Source organism: Polyergus mexicanus, unplaced genomic scaffold, assembly GCF_030449975.1.
Source record: "Polyergus mexicanus isolate NDT 795.1 unplaced genomic scaffold, iyPolMexi1.0 SCAF_17, whole genome shotgun sequence".
In the NCBI taxonomy this organism is placed as follows: Eukaryota; Metazoa; Arthropoda; class Insecta; order Hymenoptera; family Formicidae; genus Polyergus; species Polyergus mexicanus.
In genome coordinates, this window is record NW_027223337.1 from 5,622,422 (window position 1) to 5,646,099 (window position 23,678).

General features: G+C 34.8%; 4 protein-coding genes across 12 annotated transcripts; 2 read left to right on the top strand and 2 right to left on the bottom strand.

Annotated features, from left to right (window-relative positions):
• The first annotated feature begins 157 nt into the window (after positions 1 to 157).
• Positions 158 to 4,722, top strand: LOC138940898 (uncharacterized). Of its 3 annotated transcripts, none has more exons than XR_011448085.1 (6): positions 158 to 233; positions 335 to 2,116; positions 2,336 to 2,516; positions 2,672 to 3,069; positions 3,176 to 3,392; positions 4,648 to 4,722. XR_011448085.1 is itself a non-coding variant. In XM_070310151.1 (5 exons), exons 2-5 carry the CDS (start codon positions 1,611 to 1,613, stop codon positions 3,339 to 3,341), a joined length of 1,251 nt encoding a protein of 416 aa, XP_070166252.1. In that variant the 5' UTR covers positions 473 to 565; positions 1,094 to 1,610; the 3' UTR covers positions 3,342 to 3,619. The 3 variants fall into 3 exon arrangements, 1 of the variants encoding a protein (XP_070166252.1); XR_011448084.1 differs by lacking the exon at positions 4,648 to 4,722 and adding an exon at positions 3,459 to 3,619; XM_070310151.1 differs by lacking the exons at positions 158 to 233; positions 4,648 to 4,722 and having other exon boundaries at positions 473 to 565; positions 1,094 to 2,116; positions 3,176 to 3,619.
• Positions 4,669 to 6,827, top strand: LOC138940900 (zinc finger protein 846). Of its 2 annotated transcripts, XR_011448086.1 has the most exons (5): positions 4,669 to 4,794; positions 4,876 to 5,016; positions 5,095 to 5,864; positions 5,995 to 6,305; positions 6,739 to 6,827. XR_011448086.1 is itself a non-coding variant. In XM_070310154.1 (3 exons), the coding sequence occupies exons 1-3, from the start codon at positions 4,669 to 4,671 to the stop codon at positions 5,866 to 5,868; spliced, it is 1,041 nt and encodes a 346-aa protein (XP_070166255.1). In that variant the 3' UTR covers positions 5,869 to 5,976. The 2 variants fall into 2 exon arrangements, 1 of the variants encoding a protein (XP_070166255.1); XM_070310154.1 differs by lacking the exons at positions 5,995 to 6,305; positions 6,739 to 6,827 and having other exon boundaries at positions 5,095 to 5,976.
• On the bottom strand, positions 6,446 to 11,803 carry LOC138940899 (protein scabrous). Its single transcript, XM_070310152.1, has 3 exons — positions 10,705 to 11,803; positions 9,792 to 10,131; positions 6,446 to 8,063 (listed from the first exon to the last, which is right to left on the bottom strand). The coding sequence occupies exons 1-3, from the start codon at positions 10,932 to 10,934 to the stop codon at positions 6,744 to 6,746; spliced, it is 1,890 nt and encodes a 629-aa protein (XP_070166253.1). The 5' UTR covers positions 10,935 to 11,803; the 3' UTR covers positions 6,446 to 6,743.
• Positions 11,804 to 11,887: 84 nt separating this feature from the next.
• LOC138940503 (inositol polyphosphate-4-phosphatase type I A) lies at positions 11,888 to 23,546 on the bottom strand. Of its 6 annotated transcripts, none has more exons than XM_070309469.1 (19): positions 23,135 to 23,546; positions 23,004 to 23,068; positions 22,437 to 22,562; positions 20,383 to 20,475; positions 18,842 to 18,997; positions 18,482 to 18,682; positions 17,891 to 18,045; positions 17,639 to 17,811; positions 17,290 to 17,437; positions 17,045 to 17,160; positions 16,876 to 16,962; positions 16,644 to 16,804; positions 16,306 to 16,489; positions 15,130 to 16,208; positions 14,739 to 15,043; positions 14,436 to 14,653; positions 14,020 to 14,339; positions 13,642 to 13,909; positions 11,888 to 13,430 (listed from the first exon to the last, which is right to left on the bottom strand). In XM_070309469.1, the coding sequence occupies exons 3-19, from the start codon at positions 22,552 to 22,554 to the stop codon at positions 13,298 to 13,300; spliced, it is 3,915 nt and encodes a 1,304-aa protein (XP_070165570.1). In that variant the 5' UTR covers positions 22,555 to 22,562; positions 23,004 to 23,068; positions 23,135 to 23,546; the 3' UTR covers positions 11,888 to 13,297. The 6 variants fall into 6 exon arrangements, with proteins under 6 accessions (XP_070165570.1, XP_070165573.1, XP_070165575.1 ...); XM_070309472.1 differs by having other exon boundaries at positions 22,437 to 22,617; XM_070309473.1 differs by having other exon boundaries at positions 11,889 to 13,430; positions 14,739 to 15,004.
• Positions 23,547 to 23,678: the final 132 nt, after the last annotated feature.

The window sequence follows — 23,678 nt, forward strand, 5'->3', positions numbered from 1 at the left end:
ATAGGGTCCTCTTTGTCGGCTAGCCGGATCTGCAAGTTGCAAAATCAATTTTGGCAGCATGGAGGGGGCAAAATGGTCGGTCTGACGGGATCTGACCGAACCGAACGAAAAGCGAAATCATTCTCTCCGTGAACGCATTATAGTTATAATCTAATTTTGAAACTGGGCGAAGATTTGTGGCTTCTCTATATAAATAACACGTTTGGCGGTCTCAGTGGCATATACTGCTAACAGTAAGTAAGAGAAAGTTCTTCCCATATTCTTCTTAATTAAATTAATAGAGTGTGAATTATATTATTTTTAAATATATATCTTTAAAAATATTTTTTTTCAGATAAATGTGAAATTTTACGTATTTCGAGAACCCAAATCGGAAAATTTGCATATCATTTTAATCGATGAAACCGATTAAAAATTAATTAATCAATTGAAATTTAAATAAATTTAAAATTAGTCTATTGATTTAATATTGTAAACAGAATTCTTTGGGAATACGCTCGTTTCGCAAAGTGCACAGAGATATCTTATCTCGATATGTCGCGCGAGTGATTTCTTCGAATCAGAAGTAAACACGATTTTTGTTCCGAGACATGTATAGGATTCTCGTTAATCCGACAGAATGTAATTTCGTTGCGTTCGCTTTCTTTCGTCCTCATTTTTCGAAAATCCGCCGTTCTGCTAAGACGCTGTAAAACATTGTATCGCGAAAATATACAATAGTTGTTCGCAGCCTTATAAGATCCGTTCAAAGTCGAAACCTACTTCCTGTATTCAATTTTTCATCGTATATGATTAAATTTTTATTTCGATATTGTTTAATAAAATGTTGCGCAATTAAATTGTATATCACGGACACGAAGAAATTTTGTGGACGATCGCTGCCAAGTATATTAAAATCGAGATAAATTTCCGAGCAAGTTCTCGAAACAAGAATGCAATTTGCAAGATCAAATTCCGTTCTTTTAAATGGACTCGGACGTCAGAGATTACAAGAATTACTGAAGATTGTCTGTGTTTGTCTGTTTATTCCGTTCATCTTTATCATTTTGAATTTTTTATACGTCTATCGCTATCTAATCAAGATTGTTTTAAGAATCCAGTTCAAGGACAAGTTTGTTGGTTTATTGAAAGGCACGGATTATGTATGGGCCATTGAAGATGCTGCTTCCTTGTCCGTTATCAATATCTTAGTCATACTAGAGAAAGATGATAGACGATATTCGAACGCGATCTTTCTGGAAGATTTCAAGAATCTAATAAATGATCGCATCGTTTCAAAGGCTGTTGGTTCGACGTATGAAAAATTATTTTATCGTCGAAACCAAAAGTTTGGTTACTATTTTTGGGAGCGAAATGGAAAAATCGATCTGAAAAACAGGATTAGATGGCTGGAATGCGAGAACGCTGATTGCGATGGATCTTGCGAAGATATATCTAGCGAATCCTTTAGGAAGAATTTAGGAAGCATATGCAATAAATCGTTGCCCGATAATCACACAGCCGCCTGGGAGATTCTCGTCGGGAAACGTTGTCCGAGATCCAGATCTCGCGTCGAAAAAGACCGTTTGTCTCCCGCAGAGTGCTTTGACACTGATACTTGCAAGATTCCTATGATATTTCGCGTCCATCATTCCCTGGGCGATGGGATAGCTCTCTTAAAATTATTATTCAAAGCGATTACTGACGAAGACGAGACGAAAGTAAAAATCGAAAATACCGCATCGATTAATGCGAATGTAAGAAATTTCAACGAATCTGTTTCGTCGTTGCATAATTCGAGGAAAAATCTCCCGAATGAGACAAGACATTTGGATGAGGAAATGGTGCGATCCTGTGAAAAGAATATTCTTGCCGCATCTAAACCTTCTGTTTACATGACAGTTTCACGAGTTTTACGATGCCATTTTTATGCGTTACTGAAATATTTTAAGACCGTAACAATGAATTCTATACAACAGCAAGCGAAAATATTAATCAATCATATATGGCTGAATTTCAAAGATATCTTCCTGAAACAAATATACGAGAAAATTAAAGAAATCACGCGATTGATGATGATTATCTTTTCTACTCCAAAATGGTTGATTGAACAGGCTGGTCGTAGTATGGACGAAAAGTATATATGTATTCAATATTCGAATATTTTATAAAAAAATATAAGTCAAAATAAACATTTCTCTTATTTGAAAAATGAAGATAATTTTATAAAATAAAATTTCTCAATCAAATTCTCTATCAATATAATTTTTACTTTTCATCATGTCTCTAATAAAATAAATTCTATATGTAGAATAAATTTTAAATAAGTTTTATCCTAATAAATATATTTTTATAGCTCTCTACATGGCCCGCCACAGACAGGTGAAAAAATAGTATCCTACTGGTTAGAGGATGATGACGACAAATCACAAAAGCTTTTAACGAAAGTCCGCAAAATAAGAAAAAGTACAGGCGCGAAATTTGGAGATGTAATATTGGCAGCTTTCTCTGCCAGTATACACAAATATTATTTACGGGTAAATATATGTATTAAAACGTTTCTAAATAACATACAAGTTCAAAAAATATTTAAAATACGTCTAAAATTACATCTGAAAACTGAGATTTTTACATAATTAGACTGTATCTTTTTCTTTATCATATAAACATGTAATATTTCTCTTCTTTACAGGTCAATAGACCAGCACCTGATTCATTAACAACCATTTTGCCGATAAAAATGGCAATGTCCGATGAAAATATTATGTTAGATAATAATTTTTCAGTTGCTATTCTACGGATTTGTATTTCTAACGCGAACGGACAAAAGATCAGCGAGCCAAATCATGATTCTCAATTTTTTAAACGTCTTCAGGATATTACGAAAGCAAATAATGAACTCACAAAAAGTCCGGACTTGTTATTTAATTTTTGGCTCATGAAATATTTATTCTCAGTATTGCCGGTGAAAATTTTGAAAGTGCTTCTTTTAACTCATAGCACAATGGGATTCAGCAATATGTATGGACCACAAAGAGTTCGTATTCTCAATAATTCTTTGAGCAACATTGTCTTCTGGATACCAAACAAGTATTGCATCGCTGCTCTATTTTTTATTATAATAAATAAATAAAAATTAAATAATGCATTATAGCGATATACGAAATATATATACGACTTATAATTTTAATTTTAGAAGTACGACCGCTCTCGGCCTTTCTCTGTTCAGTTACGGAGGCAAATTACATCTATCTTTAATAGCTGATAAATCAATAATAAATGATAATGAGAAATCTTTTACTGAAATTTTAGAAGATACTGTGCACGAAATAGATCATGCATACAATAGTATCATACGCTGAAACGCCTTTTGAAATCGTCAGCTTTTCCAATAGAAACACCCATGGAAGCCGGTATATTATAAGAGATTAAAGGAATATTTAATCTAGAGTTTTAGTATATCAATAGTTTTATTTTAGATATCGGTGTGTTTTGAAAAAAAAAATGAGCGATTGTTATTATGAAGATATTTCACCTCTTTTATATATATATTTATATGTATGAAAGAGATCTTTATGTTAAGTATATAAATTATTAATGATTATATTATAAAAGATTGTAACATGGATATACTCGTTATTTTATTTTAAGCACTTCCTATTAAGTAGTTCTACATTATTAGAATATAAACATAACTATAACTCGTAGAGAATTAAATTATCTTTTAAATAAGATGATTGTAGTGTGTTTCATGGGTTTTGAGATAACCACTTTCAAATGTACAAAAAAGTTTTTTCGGCTATCTCTCGACGGTAGAACTTTTTAAAAATACTCTTCATTTATGCTGTTAATAGCCTTAGCTAATTTTAAATTTTTATCTTGCTTGTTGGTTATTGCACTAAAAAAATTTTACTTTTCTGCATTGTTTAAATCCAATCATTACAAAAGGATGAAAGGAAGAGCAGAAAATGAAATAAAAAGAAAATGGGACTATTATAAAATATATTACAATATATATATATATATATATATATATATATATATATATATATATATATATATATAATATATATTATAATTAATTCTATACATCTAATATAGAATTAATTATATTACAAATATATATTACAAAATATAATAATAAAGTTTAATATAAAATATAATTTAAAATATATTGAATGTGTTTCAAAAAATTTTGAAACTGGTTGATTGGCTAATCGGAGTGAGAAAATCTTGCGTCCTGATTGGTCAATCAAATGATTTGACACTTTCATAACGGATATGCACGAGGATCGGCAGCGCAGATCGTCCGTTCATCATTAACCAATAGTGGCTGTATTCCGATATTCACTGCCAGTTCTGAAAATCTATAGTTTATTGTCACGTACACTACACTATAGATTTTCAGTACTGGCAGATTTAGTCTTCTCTCTGATAATATTTCATATCTTCTTTAACGAAGCACGATAGTTTTTAATGTTTTATATTCTCTTGTTTCTTATAATTCCTTTACATTTGTCAAATGATAATTTTTTCGTTGGAGTTTTTTCAACGAACTTAATTTAACCTAAACCTAAACAAAAGATTGACAATTAATGCAAGACTAAAAATGGTCATGTAGTTATATCAATATTCAAGAAAACAGAAATATCTCTCCTGTATTTGCAGGGAACTTATGAGAAAGAGAGTATGCAAAAAGTATGTAGATTATGTCTTCAACCGGAGCAACGCGATGTGACACCCTTGTTTGACAACGTCAACGATGATGAATGTCAACAATTGAGATTACAGATCGCGGATTTGTGTTCCATTGTCGTGAGTAAACGTCCACTTTGTGTAATCTCAAAAGAAAGTCCTTGAAAAGATTTTTATGTTAATATCATTTTTTTCTATTAGATATTGCAAGATGATAATTTACCTAAGTTTATATGCTGTAAATGCAATGTCAGATTACGGGACGCTCACGAATTTGTAAATCTTTGTAAAAAGTCCAACGACAAACTGTATGAATATTATGAAAAGAATAAACATTGCCAGGTAAATGGTGAAAATACTATTCACTGAAAGATAAAATCTCTGACTTTCAAATTAAATTTAGAATCCTTATGTATTTAGATCAGGGAAGTAATAAAGGAAGAAGAACAAAAATCAAAAGGAAGAGAACGTAAATACGTCGACAAGTCTTTAAGATATACAAGAAAATCTTTAAGATCATATTCAGAAATTGCTGTAAGCTCAGAAACGTACAATACCGTGTTATCCCAGAGTACGCTTAATGTAGAAATAAACTCAAAGGCTGACGATAACGATGGGAGCGAACTTGATTTTAAAATCCAAAAAACGTCTTCAAACGGACCTGTTATAATTGATAAAAATGTTCACTGCAATGAACTGTCAGATGACAACAAAAAGCAGTATCTCTGTGACATCTGCAATAAAACCTTTGTTTCGATGTCCGGATTACGGTTGCATCTTAAATCGCATTACGGCATCAAACCATACACTTGTCAATACTGTGACAAAAGCTTCGCTATTCCGAGTTACAAGAAGAGACACGAGAAGATCCATACAGGCGATAAGCACTTTGTCTGTCTCATCTGCAGCAATGCCTTCGCGTCCCCGAACGGGCTGAAATATCATTTAAAAACTCACACGGGGGAAGCAAATTATCATTGCGACATTTGCGGCAAGTCCTTCGTCCGGTACAAGTACTTGAAAGATCATATCTTTACACACACTGGAGAAAAACCATATGTCTGCAAAATATGCGATTCCGCTTACGGCAATTCCGGCAGTCTGTTTGTGCACGAGAAGAAATGCAAATCGCGACGATCGATTCCAAGGAGACGCATCGAAAACGGTTGCAATGACAATAATGGTTTGATGTAACTCGTTCATTAAAATACATATATCTTGTAATTAATAATCTGATGTCCTGTTGATATGGTTCTTTATGTAGTTTTGTAGCAATATAAGAAAAAATTAAGAAAGCTATAATCTAAGAATATCATAAAGTTCATTTCAGATTATACATTTTTCAATCTTATACAAATATATTTTATGCGTAACTGGAAAAAAAATTTCCTCTTAATTGCGCAATGAGCTATTTCTTCAAATATGTATTCAGCATATATAATAATATGTCTGTGCGCAAATATAAAGCCCGAATTCTATATATGAAAATGCAAAAATGAAGGGATATAACAACTTATTATAGATTTGAAAAGGTTCCACCTCTAACAGCTGACGTTCCTCTTCAATAGCGGCAACGCTAGACATGGAAAATAATAGCATTGAAATTAATACATATACTATCGAATATTATGGTAACATAATCTGTTTTTGTAGATAATAGCTATAAAAATTCCGTTTTAAATATTGACATATAATGTGACAGTTGATTAACTTGGTAAACATTGGTTTTTATATGTGTAATTCGTGTCTTTTAACACATGTTTTAGAGGCAAAAATTAATGGCTTTTATTGGCTTTTTATTACTACATATATATATGATAAGTAATATATGTTTTTCGCACATTCACATTTACTCTATCGTGTATAACTGTACACTGTATTTACATTAAAGTCTTTAAATTATACTTAATTCTTTGGTATTACAATCAATGTTTTCTTGTCAACTGACTGCAAGATACGTGACTCAAATCGCACAAAATAATCTTTAATTTTTTTAAAGTTCTTCCATATCATATTTAATTCTGTTGATTCGATAAGAATAATTTCACTCGTTTAACGTTTCAGGATCGTCAACAATTCTGCTTTCGTTGCACCGACATCTCGGAAGACGCAACTGCCATCCATTCGTTAGTGGTCGACTGGAACCACGTCAGGCCTAAAGAATATCTGCCATTGAGATTGGCGTGTTGACAATGACTAAACCACCATCCACCCCGATAATTGGCCGCGCAGTCGGTGGTACTGATATCCATATCGCGGTCCTTGGCGCTGAATGCCATGCCGTCCTGATAAGACAACGCATCAGTCGCATTGCCTGAATAACCGGACACATGGAGTCGGTAACCGGTCTCTTCGGAATCGATCGTGAAATGCTCGTACTCGGCATGCCAGTGCACGCCATAGGTGTCGATCAGATCGACTCGTAACCTGCTACAATTGTCGCGGGTAAGTCGATGTAATGCTTCGTTGCCTAACCAGAATTCGCTGACCGGCGAACCGAAACCGACCGAGTACTCGTTCCAGGTGCGATCAAAGTCGACTGCGCCGTCGATTCTGCGAGCCACAACGATCCAACCGGCGCGGCAGGAAGCCAGTAAAGGTGCTCCGGGACCAGGCGCTAACAGAGTCAAACCGTCGCGCTCTTCGCAGTTGCCCGGGAGCGAATCTACCATGAGATGGTACTGATCCTCCACTTGTTCCAACTCGTGCGTGACATTCGCCGCCTTGGCCAAATTACGAGAGAGATCCAATCGGCTAAAGGTCTCATTCAGGGTCTCCAGACTCTTCCGTTGCACGTCGCTCCTCTCTTGCAGCTGCGACGCGCTTACGCTCAACGCCTGAACCGCGCGTCGAAGATTGCCAAGCTCCTCCCTGGTCAGTGACAGTTCGGCCGCCTTTCGCGCCGCGTTTATCCCCAATTTCGCCAGCTCTCGTTTCACTTCGGAGCGATTGGTGTAGACAGCTTCTTCAAGGAGTCGCACCGAGTCATACAATCGCACCACCGATTCGTCAAGCTCATTCATCGACACTATATCTCGGGTGGCATTGAATATCTTCTTCGAAAGCTCCGCCTGTGTCAGCTCGAGCTTCTTCACTCGTTCCTCAAGATGTTGGCGATCCTCATACACAACCCGCTTCTCGATGATCGCTCGCTTTCGCGCTACCGCGGAAATCTTCCGTTCGACGTTTCGCAATCGTTCCTCGAAGCGAGCGCGATGAGTCAGAGCGCGCAAATAGCTGCGTCTTCGAGCCGATGTGATTTCATGCAGTCTGCTCACTTTGTTGCGGAAGAGATCGGCTTTGTCGTGATGTTTCAATTTCTGGGGATCTTGACCGGGAAGTGTGGACTCGCATTTCAGGGATTTCAGCTCTGTCTGCATCGTACTTAGCTGAAAAAGATAAGTTCATATTTTATATAGAGAACGAGTATTGATTCATAATATTACTCTTAATATCTTTTCCTGATCTTGAGATTTTTAAAAATAAGACATGATAATTAAAAAATAAATTTGATAGAATTTGTTTATATAAATAATTAAATTCCATAATTAGTAAAATCATTAATTTTCGTTTTCGTAAATTCTCTCTTTTTCATTCCACAAAATAAATTCCTACTGATTCTTTTTAATCCGCCGACTTTTTACAGACAATCCTTAATAACGTGGTATGTGTATCTGTCCATATATAATACACACGCGTTTATGGAATGCGTGAGAGTAGGGCCACAGCTGTCGACTCGTGTGGCTGTAGTCGCCAACGTGTGTCAAATACCACAGACACTAAGGTTCACCGATCAAGACTCGTATGTTCAGTAGGATCGTAGGATCAAGATCGAATTTATAAACGCGCACAAAACCATTATTATAGAATGATTCTCTCGTGCGCATAAAAAATATTCAAAGGAATCAAAGAAAGTCATCAATTTTACAAAAATTATTATTTTTTTGTCTATCATATATTACTTAATATATATTTTGTATTATTTTTCTACATTGTCATTTTTTAATAAGTGAATTTTCAAATATGTGTTCCATCCAATATCTTTGCTCCTATTTAGGAGCAAAATAATCTAAAAATTTAACAATATAATATTCAAGTAAATTTTTATCATTGCGAAGTAATTCCACGTGAAAAATCGCACGAATTAAATTTTAATTTGTCGACTTATAATATGATTATTCTGCCCGATAACCCACTAATTTTCATTCTTTGAATTTTATTCTTACATTTTATATTACGTTTAACTTCTTATGACGGTAGAAAGTCGAAGCGCAAGGGGCGGGAAGTATTTAAGAGGAGAATTGGGGGAGCTGCGGGCCTGAGGGGCACATACGTGTGGCCCAAAGGCCCGTTGCGCGGGCGGGGCAAGAGGAAGGGAAGAGGAGGTGGAGAAGCAGCTGCCAAGCGGCAAAACGAGAAACAGGAACCAAGCAGCTGGCCGCCCCGTGCAAAGCGCAGGTGCACCGACCACGCATCTCCCTTTCTTCCTGCCGTAAATACTAAATGGTAGCGGCAGCCGTTATCTACACGGACGCCCGTTGTCGGCGCGCGAGCGAGCGCATGCCGGGCCCTTCGGCCCTTCGATGTATACGCATACGTATACGCGGTGGATACGCTCGCCGTCACCACGAAATCGATCTCAAGAAGTTGTAAGCGAAAAAATCGGCTATAGCCATTGGCGGCACGCGCGCATCTAGGAATCCCGTCGGAATCGCCGATGGCGATACCAAAGATATATATATCGTATACGCATACCCTTATACAAGATATTCTTATAGTTTGTATGTGTATAAAAGAGAAAATAAAATTTGATTTACAGATAACGAGTATAATTATCTGAAATATTTAGTGATTGGATTATATATGTATCGATTAAAATAAAATTTCAAAAGTTATATTCTCGCGAAGAACAATTGCAAATTGAAAAATTAATCCATTGCTCCAAAATAAGGAAAATATTCAAGTAAATTTTTTTTTATTCCATGCACTTGATACGATTCCGCTTGGCAAATTGGTACTATCCTGTCCCCTCTGCCATCGTCATTTCTTTTTTTTATTATTTTTTTTTTTTTTTTTAGATTTGATCTTTTCTAATATCGCGGAAGGAAACGACTTACCTGACTACTGACATCCGCGCAAGAGCGAGATAGGAGACTGGTGCGTTCCTTGGTCGCAGCAATATCGAGCCTGATGGTACCGAAGATAGCTTCGATCTTGGTGATTCTGCCACCGAGATCGCGTACACTCCTTCCGACTTCAGCTACGTCACCCTTTAACAGGGCCAACTCGCTCCTCATCCTCGAACGTTCGGCCAACTCCTCGCTGGCGTTCCGCATCCTGAGCACTTCGGTGACCTCGCTCTGCAGCTCCGTCACGGCACTGCCGAGCCATCTCACCCTCAATCGTTCGTTCTTCGCCTCGTTGCCGCTTCCGCCGCGAAGAGCATTCACTTCCTTCCTGCAAGTACGAGGGGATATGTTTATTATAATACTTTTCTGGGGTATCTTATTATTATATCTTTTCTTTGCATACCAATAAAGATTGACTATTTTTAAGAATAAAAATAAAAAACTAGAATATATATATATATCTACATTTTCGTATTTTTTATTATAAAAATTGTTTTAAATATTATTTAGCATTTTATTATCAATTATCTTACAATGATATGGTTTTTACCTAAATTTAGATAAATTTTACTGTTTTATTATTTTTATTACAATTAAATTATTTCATAAGAATTATCGATAATATTCATAAATATAAATAAGGTTTCAAAGTATAAAAAAAATTATATAAATAAATAATATAGGTGAATTTGAATAATTTTATACAGAAAGTACGTAAAAAAGTCATCTTTATAAAGTAAAAAAAAAAACTGGTCTGACAGAATCCCTAAACTTGAATAAAATTTTAAAACTTCTCGTTAATAGATACCGTAATTATATACTTGGCAACTTCCAATATACTCAGTATCATATATCATATTACGATACTACGTGTAAAGAAAGATGACAAATAGAATCTCACCTGAGTTGCTTTACTTCGTTCCTAAGGACGATGAGTTCCGTATTTTTTTCCATCGATTGCTTCAGACTCTCCTCCAAAGCGTTATAATCCTCCTGTCGATGGTCCAGCAATGCACTCACTTGTTCCTGCAATAGCTTGATTGCATTGTTGAAGTCCTCGTCCGCGCGCGTGCCGGCAATCAACGTGTTTGCGGCGATAATCGCTGATAACAGCCACAGTATGTTCGCCATCTCCTCTGGATTCCTGAACTCTTCGATTCTTTTAAGGATTCTTCAATTCTGAGATCTTTAAATTTTTATATTTCGCAAATTCATATATTCCCCCTCGAGGGGAGAGATTCTTCTATATTTTTGTTTTATAGATCCCCGAGAAAATAATTTCGTGTATTTTATAATTCATAAATCTTCCGATTCAGATATTTGGTATGTATTTGACAGATCTATCTTATTTTCAAGTTTGATGGTTTTTAAATCTTCGCACATTTTCAAATTCTCATCTGAGATCTCGAATTTCTTCAGTGAAAAATTTTCATCACACTTTATCACCGTTAATTAACATGAGACGAACAGATTTATCGCGATTTAATGTGATTTATTCAAAGAATCCGATTTATTTTTAAAGAGATTCGTTGAATCGCGTGCGATGCGATGATTTTCACGCGCTTGACCGCCTGTCGAAAATCCACTGGCGCAGCCGAAACGGTGTACGAGTTTTATATCGGTTCTTGAACAAAGGTTCGCTCGGACCCGGTGTGGAGCAGGTGTTCGGCAACACCAGGCCCTCGTCAGGTATATATTGTCTCGCGCGCCGACCGGCCGTCTGTACCCCCACACGCCTGTTATACGGCCCCTACCCTGTTTCGTTGCGCTCATGTCCTGGCACGAGATCGTAATAGATACGTCGTATGGGATAGCGATATGATAAATACATCGTCCGAGTACAGGGTGCTGGATAATAAGCCCATCTGGCGAACGGGGCGAAATTTCTCACCGCAAACTATTAGAATAATTTTTTTGCTTCCTTAAAATTTAAATTGTTTTAAACGATATATCTCATAATCTTTAAAATTTTGTTTACATTAGATTTTCTTATTCGTAGTTTGCGGGAAATCGAGCGCAAATATATATATATATATATATATATATATATATATATATATATATATATATATATATCATATAAAAGATATGAATTTTTTTATTGTGCTATACTTAATTGAAAACGGAATTGATAAAAAACAAACTTTTCATTCGACATCGGGTAAAATTAATAATTTATTGAAAACAATGTATATCTCCAACCAATTGGAATCTACCGTCTATATTTACGGTAACGCTTTAATAGATTATTCAATTGAAGTGATGGAAATACGACTATAGGTCTATTCGTGTCTGGGATCTTTTGTACGATAAAGTGTTGGATATAACACGATAATTTTTTCACGCACATGCAAACTGGTGCGAGGAAGAATAACATTCTCTCGTTAAATACAACGCCGTATGTTCTTGAATAATATTTACGCGATTTCATGACATTTCTTCGAATGACGCTAATATTATCGGATATTCCGTAAGTAATTATATGGCAAAAGATGGCACCGAGCTACTTATTTCCGTAAAGGCGAATAATCGACGATTCAACAAATACGATAAATTCAATTAGATATAATAAAGACCTTTTGCAATACGTGTTTTGCGAATATAACAAGCGCTAAATATCACGTATAATAGTGCAAATCTGAGATGGAAACTGCTATGATAATTTATGACTTATCAACATTCTTCATGAAATATATTTGCGTCAAATTGATGATGTTTAACGTTTACGATATTCGAAGCATTATATTGCAAAAACTCGCCAACAATTGCGGATTGGAGTAAAGGGTGTGAATCGGATCAAAATTAAAAACTTGTATCACAAAAGAAATAGAAACGGGATGGACGAGTAATTGCTGTTTCATGACACTGGAAGAATCACTTAAAAGTCGAGAAATGAATAAAAAAAAATCGGCGGGAAAGTTTTTATCCTAATCCGATTCATTTCCTGCATTCTAGCTAACCTCGTTACAATACGTATTACATAAATAATTTATCGCTTACTTTGTCACATACTCGAGCTTGCATTCGTGTCCGCTCTGCGTTGTAAATTTAGGTAATAATGCACTTACATAGTGCTTTCGAGAGAAGGGGACATAGCTACTGTTATTAGGCTCGACAACAAAACTTGTAATATTCTATATATTTATAATTATATAGCTAAAAATTATTTGATTCTCAAAATGCGTAGAAAGAAAAAATTTAACGAGAAAACCTAGAAATATCACTTTCCTTTTACTAATCTATTGCTACGCCCCTGATTGCATTTCGTATGCCTAACACGTGCCAGTCGTGTGCCAGTCGCGTGTCCCCAATAAATTCTCTAAAGAATTACTTTTTTACCTGAACGGCGATCTCGACGTTCAACATCTGTTACTTTGTAATAAGTACTACATACTTATAGCACATACTACGGAAGTTAATCCGTAATTACACAGCCAGAAAGAGTCGAATTTAATTTCATGTAATATATGCGTACTTGACGCTAATTGAATTCCTTAAGATTGGGCAGATCCGTACGTACCAATCGGCGGTCGATATAGTCTGGGCAACGTCAGAATCTGCAAGCTATTAAACGCGTACTTACGTACACCTATGTTCTTCCACGTATTTTCCCGACGGCAGCCCTCGCTGAAACAGCAGAGAGCAACGCACGAATCGAATAATCCAAAATTTACATTTTCCCAAACAATAACAAGAAAGAAATTCAAAATCTATTTAACTTTCTATGAGACATAGATATTTTTTTTTGAAAATAAGATCTTTAAAGAATGCTTATAAAAGCTCTCACCTCTAAGATGTCTTTCAAACTTATTTTCTCAAATTTTTTTTTTACGCTTACCTTCGCATACAATCGAGGGCCCTCATATACTCGTCCTCAGCCAGATGATACTCTGACGACAATATATTGACTTGTTCGAGAGTAATCGACATACCGGTTCGATCTTTCGCGCTCTTGCAACTAGTGAATCTCAAACCGCGCATTTTTCGGCATATTTGCGAGGATAATTGCAAGATTTCTACATTCTTATTGACTTTCTCTTGCACGCATATCTTTAAATTGACCATCATATCCGACAATGTATGGCCTAGAATCGATCTAGCAGCAACTAAAAGAGTATATATATACATATAAATATTATATATATATATATAAATTTTAAAATCCCTTTATTGGTAAGAAGATTTAAAGAGTAAATATAATTAGTTTTATCCTTACAACGTGTGGATGTAGGTTCCGTCGGTAGATTCAGTTTCTTAAATCTCAAATAATACTCGTTCAGCCTGTCAAAGTTATCCATATTACTTTTCTCTTGTGGCTTCGTAGTGCCGAGGCTCTCGGCCAAGGAAGCCATCTCGTTAATGCCAATGTTGAAAAATACCGGAGTCACGTTGAACGATAATGTTTGTCGAGAGGATGGTACTAATGGCAGAAGAGAATAAATCGCATCAGGAACCGGAAGTATCACTGTCAGTGCACTCCGCGATCCTACTACGCGCGGTAGAGGAAGTTGGAACGCGTTAGCATTCCCCCCGATTCTGCAAAAATAATGTTTACGTTCAGATAAAGATTTTTTGAAAATGTAATTTGATCAAGAATCACGGTAATCTCTGTAAATAAAGTTTCTATTTTACCTGTGTTGGATGCCACATCTGGACAGAATGAATGTGACGGTGTGCGTGTCTTCGACCGCTACGGCCATATCACCCCACATATCTATTTCGTCTCCGTAATAACTAAGAAGGCCTTCGAAAGAAACTAATGGTCCCAGAGTTGTAAGTATTAGTAGAAACATCGGATCGGGTCGTTGGCACCACAATTTCGCCATTATCCCTGTTACCAAGGCAGTTAGCTAAAATTTTTCAACAATATTCTCAGATTTTTCCATATATCTTTATACTTTACAGAATAATGCAAAAAAATGACGAGAAACATACTGCTTGACTGAAGCAAACATCTCGTCTATAGCGAACGTTGCACGCACGCTGCGCCGCTTTCGGATCTTCCTGTACACGAAACACAGAATGCGTTAGTCTGGCAGTTTTTAACAGTCCGTCCATAGCTTGTCGTAACTTTTTCATGCTCGGTCTCAGCTCGCTCGTCCAATCGACAATCGATGCGAAGTCCAGACCCTCGGTGAATTTATTCCTCTGTCCCGAATTACTTTTGATTACACGCGTCATCGAATCGACCGCTTGGCACACTTCATTGGAAGACGAGTTACAATAAGTATCGGTTATCCCTAACAATGCATATTACGTTGCACATTTTTACTACGGTTTTTTTACGTGAGAAATCTATTTACTATATACTACGCACGTTTCTTACCTTCTTTCGCTTTGGAGAACGCCGGTTTCTCCAATCCTGGACTGGACTGCTGCCGCTGTTCGTTCGATTCGTCCAGCAATTTGTTTGATTCTTCGCACTTGAGTCCGTTCTTCGGTTGAATGGTAACGACTTCGGTGTTGTGCCGATTACTCGGCAGGCAACCTTTGAAACTCTGCGACCTGCCTAAGCTACCTTTATTGCGTAAACGTACAGCCGGACTGCTGCATCTGCCACAGAGAAACTTCACTTTTGACACGAGGCACATAACGCTTGCCTCGATATTCAACTGAGTGAGATCCCATGGTTCCGGCTCGTCTGTGGGTTTGTAATAATTCGCAGACGGTGAATTGCACATCTTTTGCGTATCTAGAAAACGCTTGCACGGATCGGCATCATTCTTCAAGTCCTCCCTGTCTTCGTCATAACTCTCTTTTTTTTCGTTATCATAATTTCGCTGAAGGTTTTCGTCAGTCTGCTCTGTTTCTGTTTGTTTGGGATAGTCCTCCACATCCGGAAATATTACGAAATTCTCTTCTGCGATGTCGCCGGCATTATTGTTGGGTACATCATTTCTTGAATATGATATGGGAGCGTATTCACCATTTTTAATGTTACTTTTCGACCAAATATCCTGCATACATTCGGGAGTATCAGGCGTAACAAAATCGTCAAAATCGGGACTCCTCAGATCAAAGTTCAACTGCTGGGTAATTCGTTTGAATGGTGATAAGGATTGATTGATCTTGAAGTCTAATGTCAAAGTGTCATCCGATGTGGTCGAATCTTCCTGAACCTTCGCAACTTTGTATTCTTCCAGAAACGTTAACGCCTCTTCCACCAAGCCTGGATCCCAGAGACTAAGTAAAATCCTGGTCTTCGTAATCATATCCTCGCATATCGGTAGCATGCCGCTCGTTTGTTTCTCCTTAGCGAGTTTCATCAAGGATCTCATTGCCTCTACAACGTCCCGGCGTAATTGTTTGATCGCTTGGATTGCGTCATGTGCCATTGTAATCTTGGATGTTCCTTGATAGAGTTGATTACTTCGCATGGGCGACTCCTTTAGTGCCTGCACCAATCTGCATGCAATAAAAGAAATATATCAACAATTATATTAGTATTTTATTTTAGCGATCACTTGAATAAAAGTGTACATGTTAATCTTATATTGTATACCTTATGAGTCCGCCGTTTTTGCTTTTGTGGGAATGAGCGGTAAATGCTCCTACGCTAATAAAATCGTAAAATCCGCATTTATTTAATGTGTCATTGTGAACCCACATTCTTTGAAGATGCAAATTCAAAGGCGCGAATTCGAGAATACGATCATTTTTCCTCGATGACTGTTTGAAATAATTTCCTGAAAAATTCGAATCATCAGATTTTTAAAAGCATATTAAATCTGTTTTTCTATTTTTTTTTTTTGCATATTCTAAGTAGTTTATTATAAAATTATTGTTTTATTACAGAATAAATTTCATAACAAATAAATATAGATATATCAATATGCTTGCCTTTATAAGCAGATAAGTTTTCTTTGGCTTGAGAATACAGATGTAACAAATGAAGATGACGATCGAGCAATTCGATTTGCTTCGTATGCCAAGGTTCCCTCAATTCTCCCATTCCAGCTACTTCTTGTAGCAATTCCTTTTCCTCCTGTATCCAAATACCCCTACAATTTATCACTATGTTACTTCACAGTTCCATACTGATAATATATAAAACAATATGAAATATACTTACAATAAATGCTGGGGAAACTGGAAACAGAGCTTGCTCTCCGCCATAATTTCATGTACGCAAATATCACCGCCTAGTCCAGAATGGAATCTATGATATTCGCATTATGGATTATAGCTATAAATGCGTCAAAATTAAGTTGGCCATAATCGTTAAAAGTACAGAAACTTACCTGTAAGTCTGGACAAATGGATTTGCAAACAAAAGTTTCAACTGGCCCTGATGTGGAAACTTGATTTTCGTCCCTAGTCTTGGAGGTAACGATTGGGAACGTCTATGCGAAGGCAGCTAAAATATATTATTTAAAAATATAAGATAAGAATATAAATGTAAAATGTAATATTTGTATTTCTATATAATAGTAATATAATGACGAATTTATCTAAGATACTTCTTGATTTTAAATTAATTCATTACCTGTTGTTGATTGTTACTATTGTATATTGCATTTCGTGATGGTGTACTTTCTGTGCTATTCCCTTTATCTTCAGCTTCCAGGTTCCATACATTAATCGTTAAAAATCCGACTGTCGTTGTTCTCGCCGATTTTAATGGTATCCTTAATCTAGAACCAACAAAGAAAGAAAAGTTAAAAATATATAATTATATAACAGAAAGCTTAATAAACAAAACAGAAAATTACAATATATTATTTTGAATATAAAATTTCAATTTAGAAGTAAAATTAAAATTCCAATTTAAAAGTTTTGTTTTCTCAATAGCATTTTTATTTTATTCAATAACGATATAGTCCAGTTAAAATTACCTCGGAGTATCTTGTACTATGTTGAACATTACTATTGCACTTCCTATCGGAGTTGCGGTCTGGCTGACTCTTTCCCTGACGTCGTATGCGGTTATTCTAATTTTCGTGTCAGTGGTCAAACCATCGCTAGCTCGAAAACTTACCGTAGTTAAAAAATTTGGATTACTACTTCGCTGAAATGAGCCATGAAGAAAAGTTTATGCAATTGTACGATTTAAGAAAAATTTCACTTTGAATATTTTTCGTCATTACCTCAACGACTTCCGTTCGTGCATATTTAATCCAAGTCTTGGAAGATCTCGACTGTACATCTATCTCTAAAACGGGAGTAGGTGGTCGACCGTGTCCATCGCATAATAGATTATCGCAGGCTAATGATATCTCGCACATTGGTACTTCCGCCGGATCTGAGAAAATAAATTCAACATGAAACTAATAATATTAAATTGATTTGATATCATTATGCTCTATCATTACTTATAAAAAATGTAAACTGAGTAGTAAAACTGGGTTTTGTCACAAGTATCATGTTGATATTTTTCTTTTTTTTAATGAAAATTTAACAAAGTTTTTTATGAATATCTTCATAAAAAATTCTATTTTAAATAATTTGAAAAATTTAATCTTGAGATAAATATTTTTGTCAAAATCTATTAAATAATAATTCAATATTACAGAAGAAAGATTATACATTCAAACTTTATAAAACTGCAATTAATAAATAATCAATATGTTACAGAGCATGTTGACAAAACTACTTTATTTTATTCAATTACTCTTTTATATATGCGTATGCATACATGTATATTCAGGCAAAAGATCTATTCTCAGTATTCGCACAACCTGTGAAAGTCCCACGTTGAAACCGCAACATTTGAATGTCGGTGTCGTGCTTGTGTTCGCTGAAAGCCTCGATGCGCTGTCGCAACGATAGCAATTGACTTCTCATGCACTCGTAACTGGCCAGCTGCAATGCTTGCAACCAGCTGTCCCGTTCTTCGGCAGTGTTGGCGCCTAGCTGTTGAAACAAGCCTCCGTCGAAAACTGCAACATGTTTCCTTCTGTGCTTTTGACGTCGCCTTGCACGCTACGTTGAAACCGCATGCACGCATGCAGACGACGATGATGACGACGGACGCATCGTCGATGCACCGATTGCAATGATGCGTTAGAAAGAAAAAAAGAGAGTGCGCGAATACTTGCCTATGCTGAATCCATAAGGGACGTGATTGCTGGGCGGATCTATGCGGACCGTACACTGCTCCAGTATAATCACCCCCAGCGGCTCCGACCACTGCTCTCGCGATTTGAAATAGAACAAAAGATTGCCTCGCAGTCTGCACCATCGTTCGAGACTTACTGTACAACAGAAGCAGAAGAGTAGCAGCTTAGGCACAACCGTTCGTACGCTGGAAAATTTTGTTAGGGGATTTCCGCGTACGGTAGCAAATGGCAAAGGAAAAGATGAAAAAGAGAAGAACAGCGTTGTTTAATCCTTCGCAGACTGGTGATTAGTAGTGATAATCAAATTTTCGTAGATATGTAACAGTTCATAATAATAATACATAATAATAACAGTTCATAATAATAATAAGTCCAAGTGAAAATGTTTCTTTCTTGAGAAAACAAGCTAAAATTTTTAATTTGTATACTTTAATAATGACATATTGTCATTATGAACTATCTTATGAATATTGATTAACGCTAAAATGAAACTTTTTGTATTATAAATCATTATTTTTCATTAAATTTTATGTAGAATATTTCTGTGACAACATATATGGCGCATTCGATCTTGAAGACACGCCCTTTCAAGAGCGAACAAGTTTTCTCGTGGGATTTATTGCCCTTATTAATATTTCATTATTACATCGCTATATATGTCCTTAATCTCTTCTTTTTATTCTCTTCGTTAAAATCAATGCGATCGATGCGATCTTGAGCTACGAGTATTCACGACACGAGAATTGCATTCAAATTAAGATTCTTTACATGTTCTTTTGTTCTATATTTTTTAGATTAAATTTTAAAATACATATACTTATAATTTAATATATATATATATATATATATCGTGACGCGAATATTCATGAATTAAACTGCTACGATTTTTCCCTCTCATATATAAAACTTCCACCGGAAAGAAGCTATATGAAACATGCAAAGCATTCTATCCCACATGCAATTAATCCTCGATTCGCCGAAAGCGATTCTTTATAATGTCTTATTCAAAAGTCTTATTAAAAGGAACAATTATACGAGCTATAATATAAGCTAATAAAAAAATAGTATACTTAAGTCCTGGTAAATCGAGAATCAAAAGCTTAATATAAATACGCATGCAAATATCAAATCATCTGTCATTGTCAAATAGCGAAAAAGCCAACAAAAATAAGTAATCTCGATAGAAAAAAACATTTAAAGCTAATTAAATCGCATATTAAATGCGAGAAATTACAATAGAAATCTTAAATTCCAGCTAAAAGTTTAATATCCAGTTTATTCACATTCCATTTTCCTTCAACCAATTTTTAATATGCAACCGACAAAATACGAGATCAATCTCGTTCAAGCGTGTATATCGAATCACTCTTGCAAGTGTTTTTTGTAAGTGTCGAGGAAAACGACTATATACATTAATTAAGATTAATCGGACCGTTAAAGAATGTGTGTTAATTGCGTAAAAATGACGGGAACGTGAGATGGGTTTCAAATAAGTACGTAAACGTACTCGGATAATATACCTTTGCTCGCGCCGGCTGTAACGCAATTGAGGTTTCGTAGACTCTTATGCGATCTTCCTCTTTGATTTTTGTTCTCGGGTTTTTTACCTGTACCTGGAAATTGCACGAGGTACTGATAGCTGCTAGACATAACGATATCCCAATAAAAGAAAAAAGTATTAATTTATAATTTCTCTTTTCTATGCGATGATGTCAGGGCGAATCGATTTGATTAATCATGTAAAAATGAAATGAGAATCTACCGATCTTTTTCTTTCATTAATATATGTTATTAATAATTGTCCTTTATCATTAATGGTTGGTAATTATGTCGAGTAAAATGATGAAACATCGTATACTAGTGGTCATAGTACCGGACTCAGTACCGGATTATATATATTATAATGATGCCAAAAATATTTCATAATTAAAATTGAAATTTTATTCTCAACAAATTTTAAAATATTTTATATTATTAAATGTATATTCATCTTGTAATATATTTAAATAATTATTTTGTTTTAGTATTTAAAATAACTAGATAAATCCTGAATAATGTATAATTTATAAAAAAAGGATAACTAAATAAACTTCTCTACTTTTAATACTTTCACAAAATTTCTAATATTAACATTATTCAATATGCAAAACATATGTTTCATATTTCGTGCAAAGCCATACCATAATATAAAAGAACAGAGAGATAATAAGAATTATCGGTATCTCCGCTGTTATCGCACGACGATTCATATGGGGCAATTTATGGGAACTGATAAAATCTACTTCGTGCAATACATTCTGTCATACCTATTTATATACATTTAATACATCCCATTACTATCGATATATGTTTACATGTTAAACAACAAGCTCTAGTAAATATACAAATATTTTAAATGACATTAACAAATAACATTATCTTCTTTTTCTTATTAAAATAAAGCTTCAATCAAATGCAGTCTCTTTTACTCATGATATCTTTAGTCATAACATACTTTAACAATCTGAACAAGATGGCGAGTTTCAGGCTCTACATTAAACATCAAATGAAAAAGTTTGTACATCATATAAATTTATTCTCTCAAGACGTATACAATATAAATAAGAGATAGATAAAATCATGCATTAATTTTATATGCTAAGATGATGCTATTATTTTAATTCAAATAAATATTTATTGTTGTTTGTATATACAGGGTGTAACAGAGCGCCCGTATCAGCAGTTTTTTGAGGAAACAACGCATTTTCGTAAAAAATGTTTCATGCAAAAGTTGTAGAGCTCTAAGTGGCGTATTATATAATAATATTAGTATGATCTTGAATAGCACCGCCGAGGTCATATAAAAAACACTTTGAATTTTTTAAATGGAAACCTCTATTTTTCATTACATATTCTTGTAGCTTACCTCGAGAGCTTTTCAAAACACTATAATAAAGTATTTTTTCATTAAGTACTTTTTGAGTCATTTTATAATTTAATCTGACATATTTTGATATAAAACATTAAATATCTCGTAAAATATTCAGTTTTCGATAATCTTACCGTAATACTTTTATGTACAGAATAATGAGACAAATCAGTTAAAATAAAAAATAATTGTTTTTAAGAAAATAAATTTACAATATATTTTTTAAACAATTTTTTTTTTTTTTTTTTTGCACTAATTGATTTGTCTCATTATTCTGTACATAAAAGTATTACGGTAAGATTATCGAAAACTGAATATTTTACAAAATATTTTATTTTTTATATCAAAATATGTCAGATTACAATATAATATAACTCAAAAAGTACTGAATGAAAAAATACTTTATTATAGTGTTTTAAAAAGCTCGCGAGGTAAGCTACAAGAATATGTAATGAAAAATAGGGGGTTCCATTTAAGAAATTCAAAGTGATTTTTATATGACATCGACGGTGCTATTCAAGATCATACTAATATTATTATATAATGCGCCACTTAAAGCTCTACAACTTTTGCATGAAATACTTTTCACGAAAATGCGTTATTTCCTCAAAAAATTGCTGGTACAGGCGCTCTGTTACACCCTGTAGATATATTCTGAGGACTCACTTTCTGTTCTGCGAAAGAAGCCTTCTTGTCGTTCTCTCAAATACAGGACACCTTCTTTCTCGAATTTCTGTGAAGGCTGCGTGGCCAATGTTAATAGTTCCTGCTTATTGAATCTCATCTTGCATTCTGGCAATCAAATCGACATATTTACAGTTTCCACAACTTATTTATTTTTTATATACTGAAAGTTGAGATACAAAATTCTTTAGAAAATCATAGTGTGTTACATCTTGTTTGCAATACAATTATTCTATATTAATCCATAGAAAATTGTACAATTTATTTAGTTTATAAATCTATAATGAAAATATGTGTTGTTATATATAGGATTCCTTGAGATACAGTTATTTATAATGTATATTTATGACTTGTAACAGCAAGAAAAAAAAAATGTATAACTGTTAAATATATATGTATTTCCTAACACAATTTTAACGCAATTGTCGTAAAACATTTAAAAATATATTAATTTTAATTAAATTAATCGATACATTTTTTAACTAACTCAGAGATCATCTCGTTAGAATTTTTTTCATATAAAATAAAAATCTATAAAAATATACATACCATCTTTACAGGTGACTTACACACAGTCGAGATTCCCCTCTCATTGCCGTTAGCATTGCGACACACTAAAAGATTAAGACACGATTAAGAGATAAAAGCGGCGATGACATAAAAAGTGTATTTACACTCACGCTATGCTTATTGTCAACGTTATATTTAACGCCAACGAAAATCCATAACGCGCTCACTATCGCGGGGATTCGTTTGTGAAAGCGAATGAAAAATTTCTGTCAAAAATCAGACGAGTTTTTTTTTACTGCCGTTCTCCAAAAACTAGTCATTCTCATTACATTATCAGATTGGATCAATTTTAAACCGATGAGACACACGTGCGACATGAAAGATATCGGTCAATTTAATCGAGAATGTACATTTCGTTTCGCGGCAATATTAACACGTTACAAACAAAATGCTAAGATGCATTGTAATATGTGAAAGGAAAACATAGCGATCGGTATGTCAAAAAAAAATTGGCGTTCTAGCAACTAGCAACTCCGAAAAGTGATAAATGTCTGTGCGTTAGATGCGATTGGGTAGTTTCATTTCACAGCTTTTCACGTCACTGACATTATCTGCCGGCTGTGCATGTATTGTGTGGAAATTAAGCCACGTTTCCATAAAGCTGCTCTTATGAGCATAAGAATCCTATATGTCTTTAAATTTTAGTAAATGACC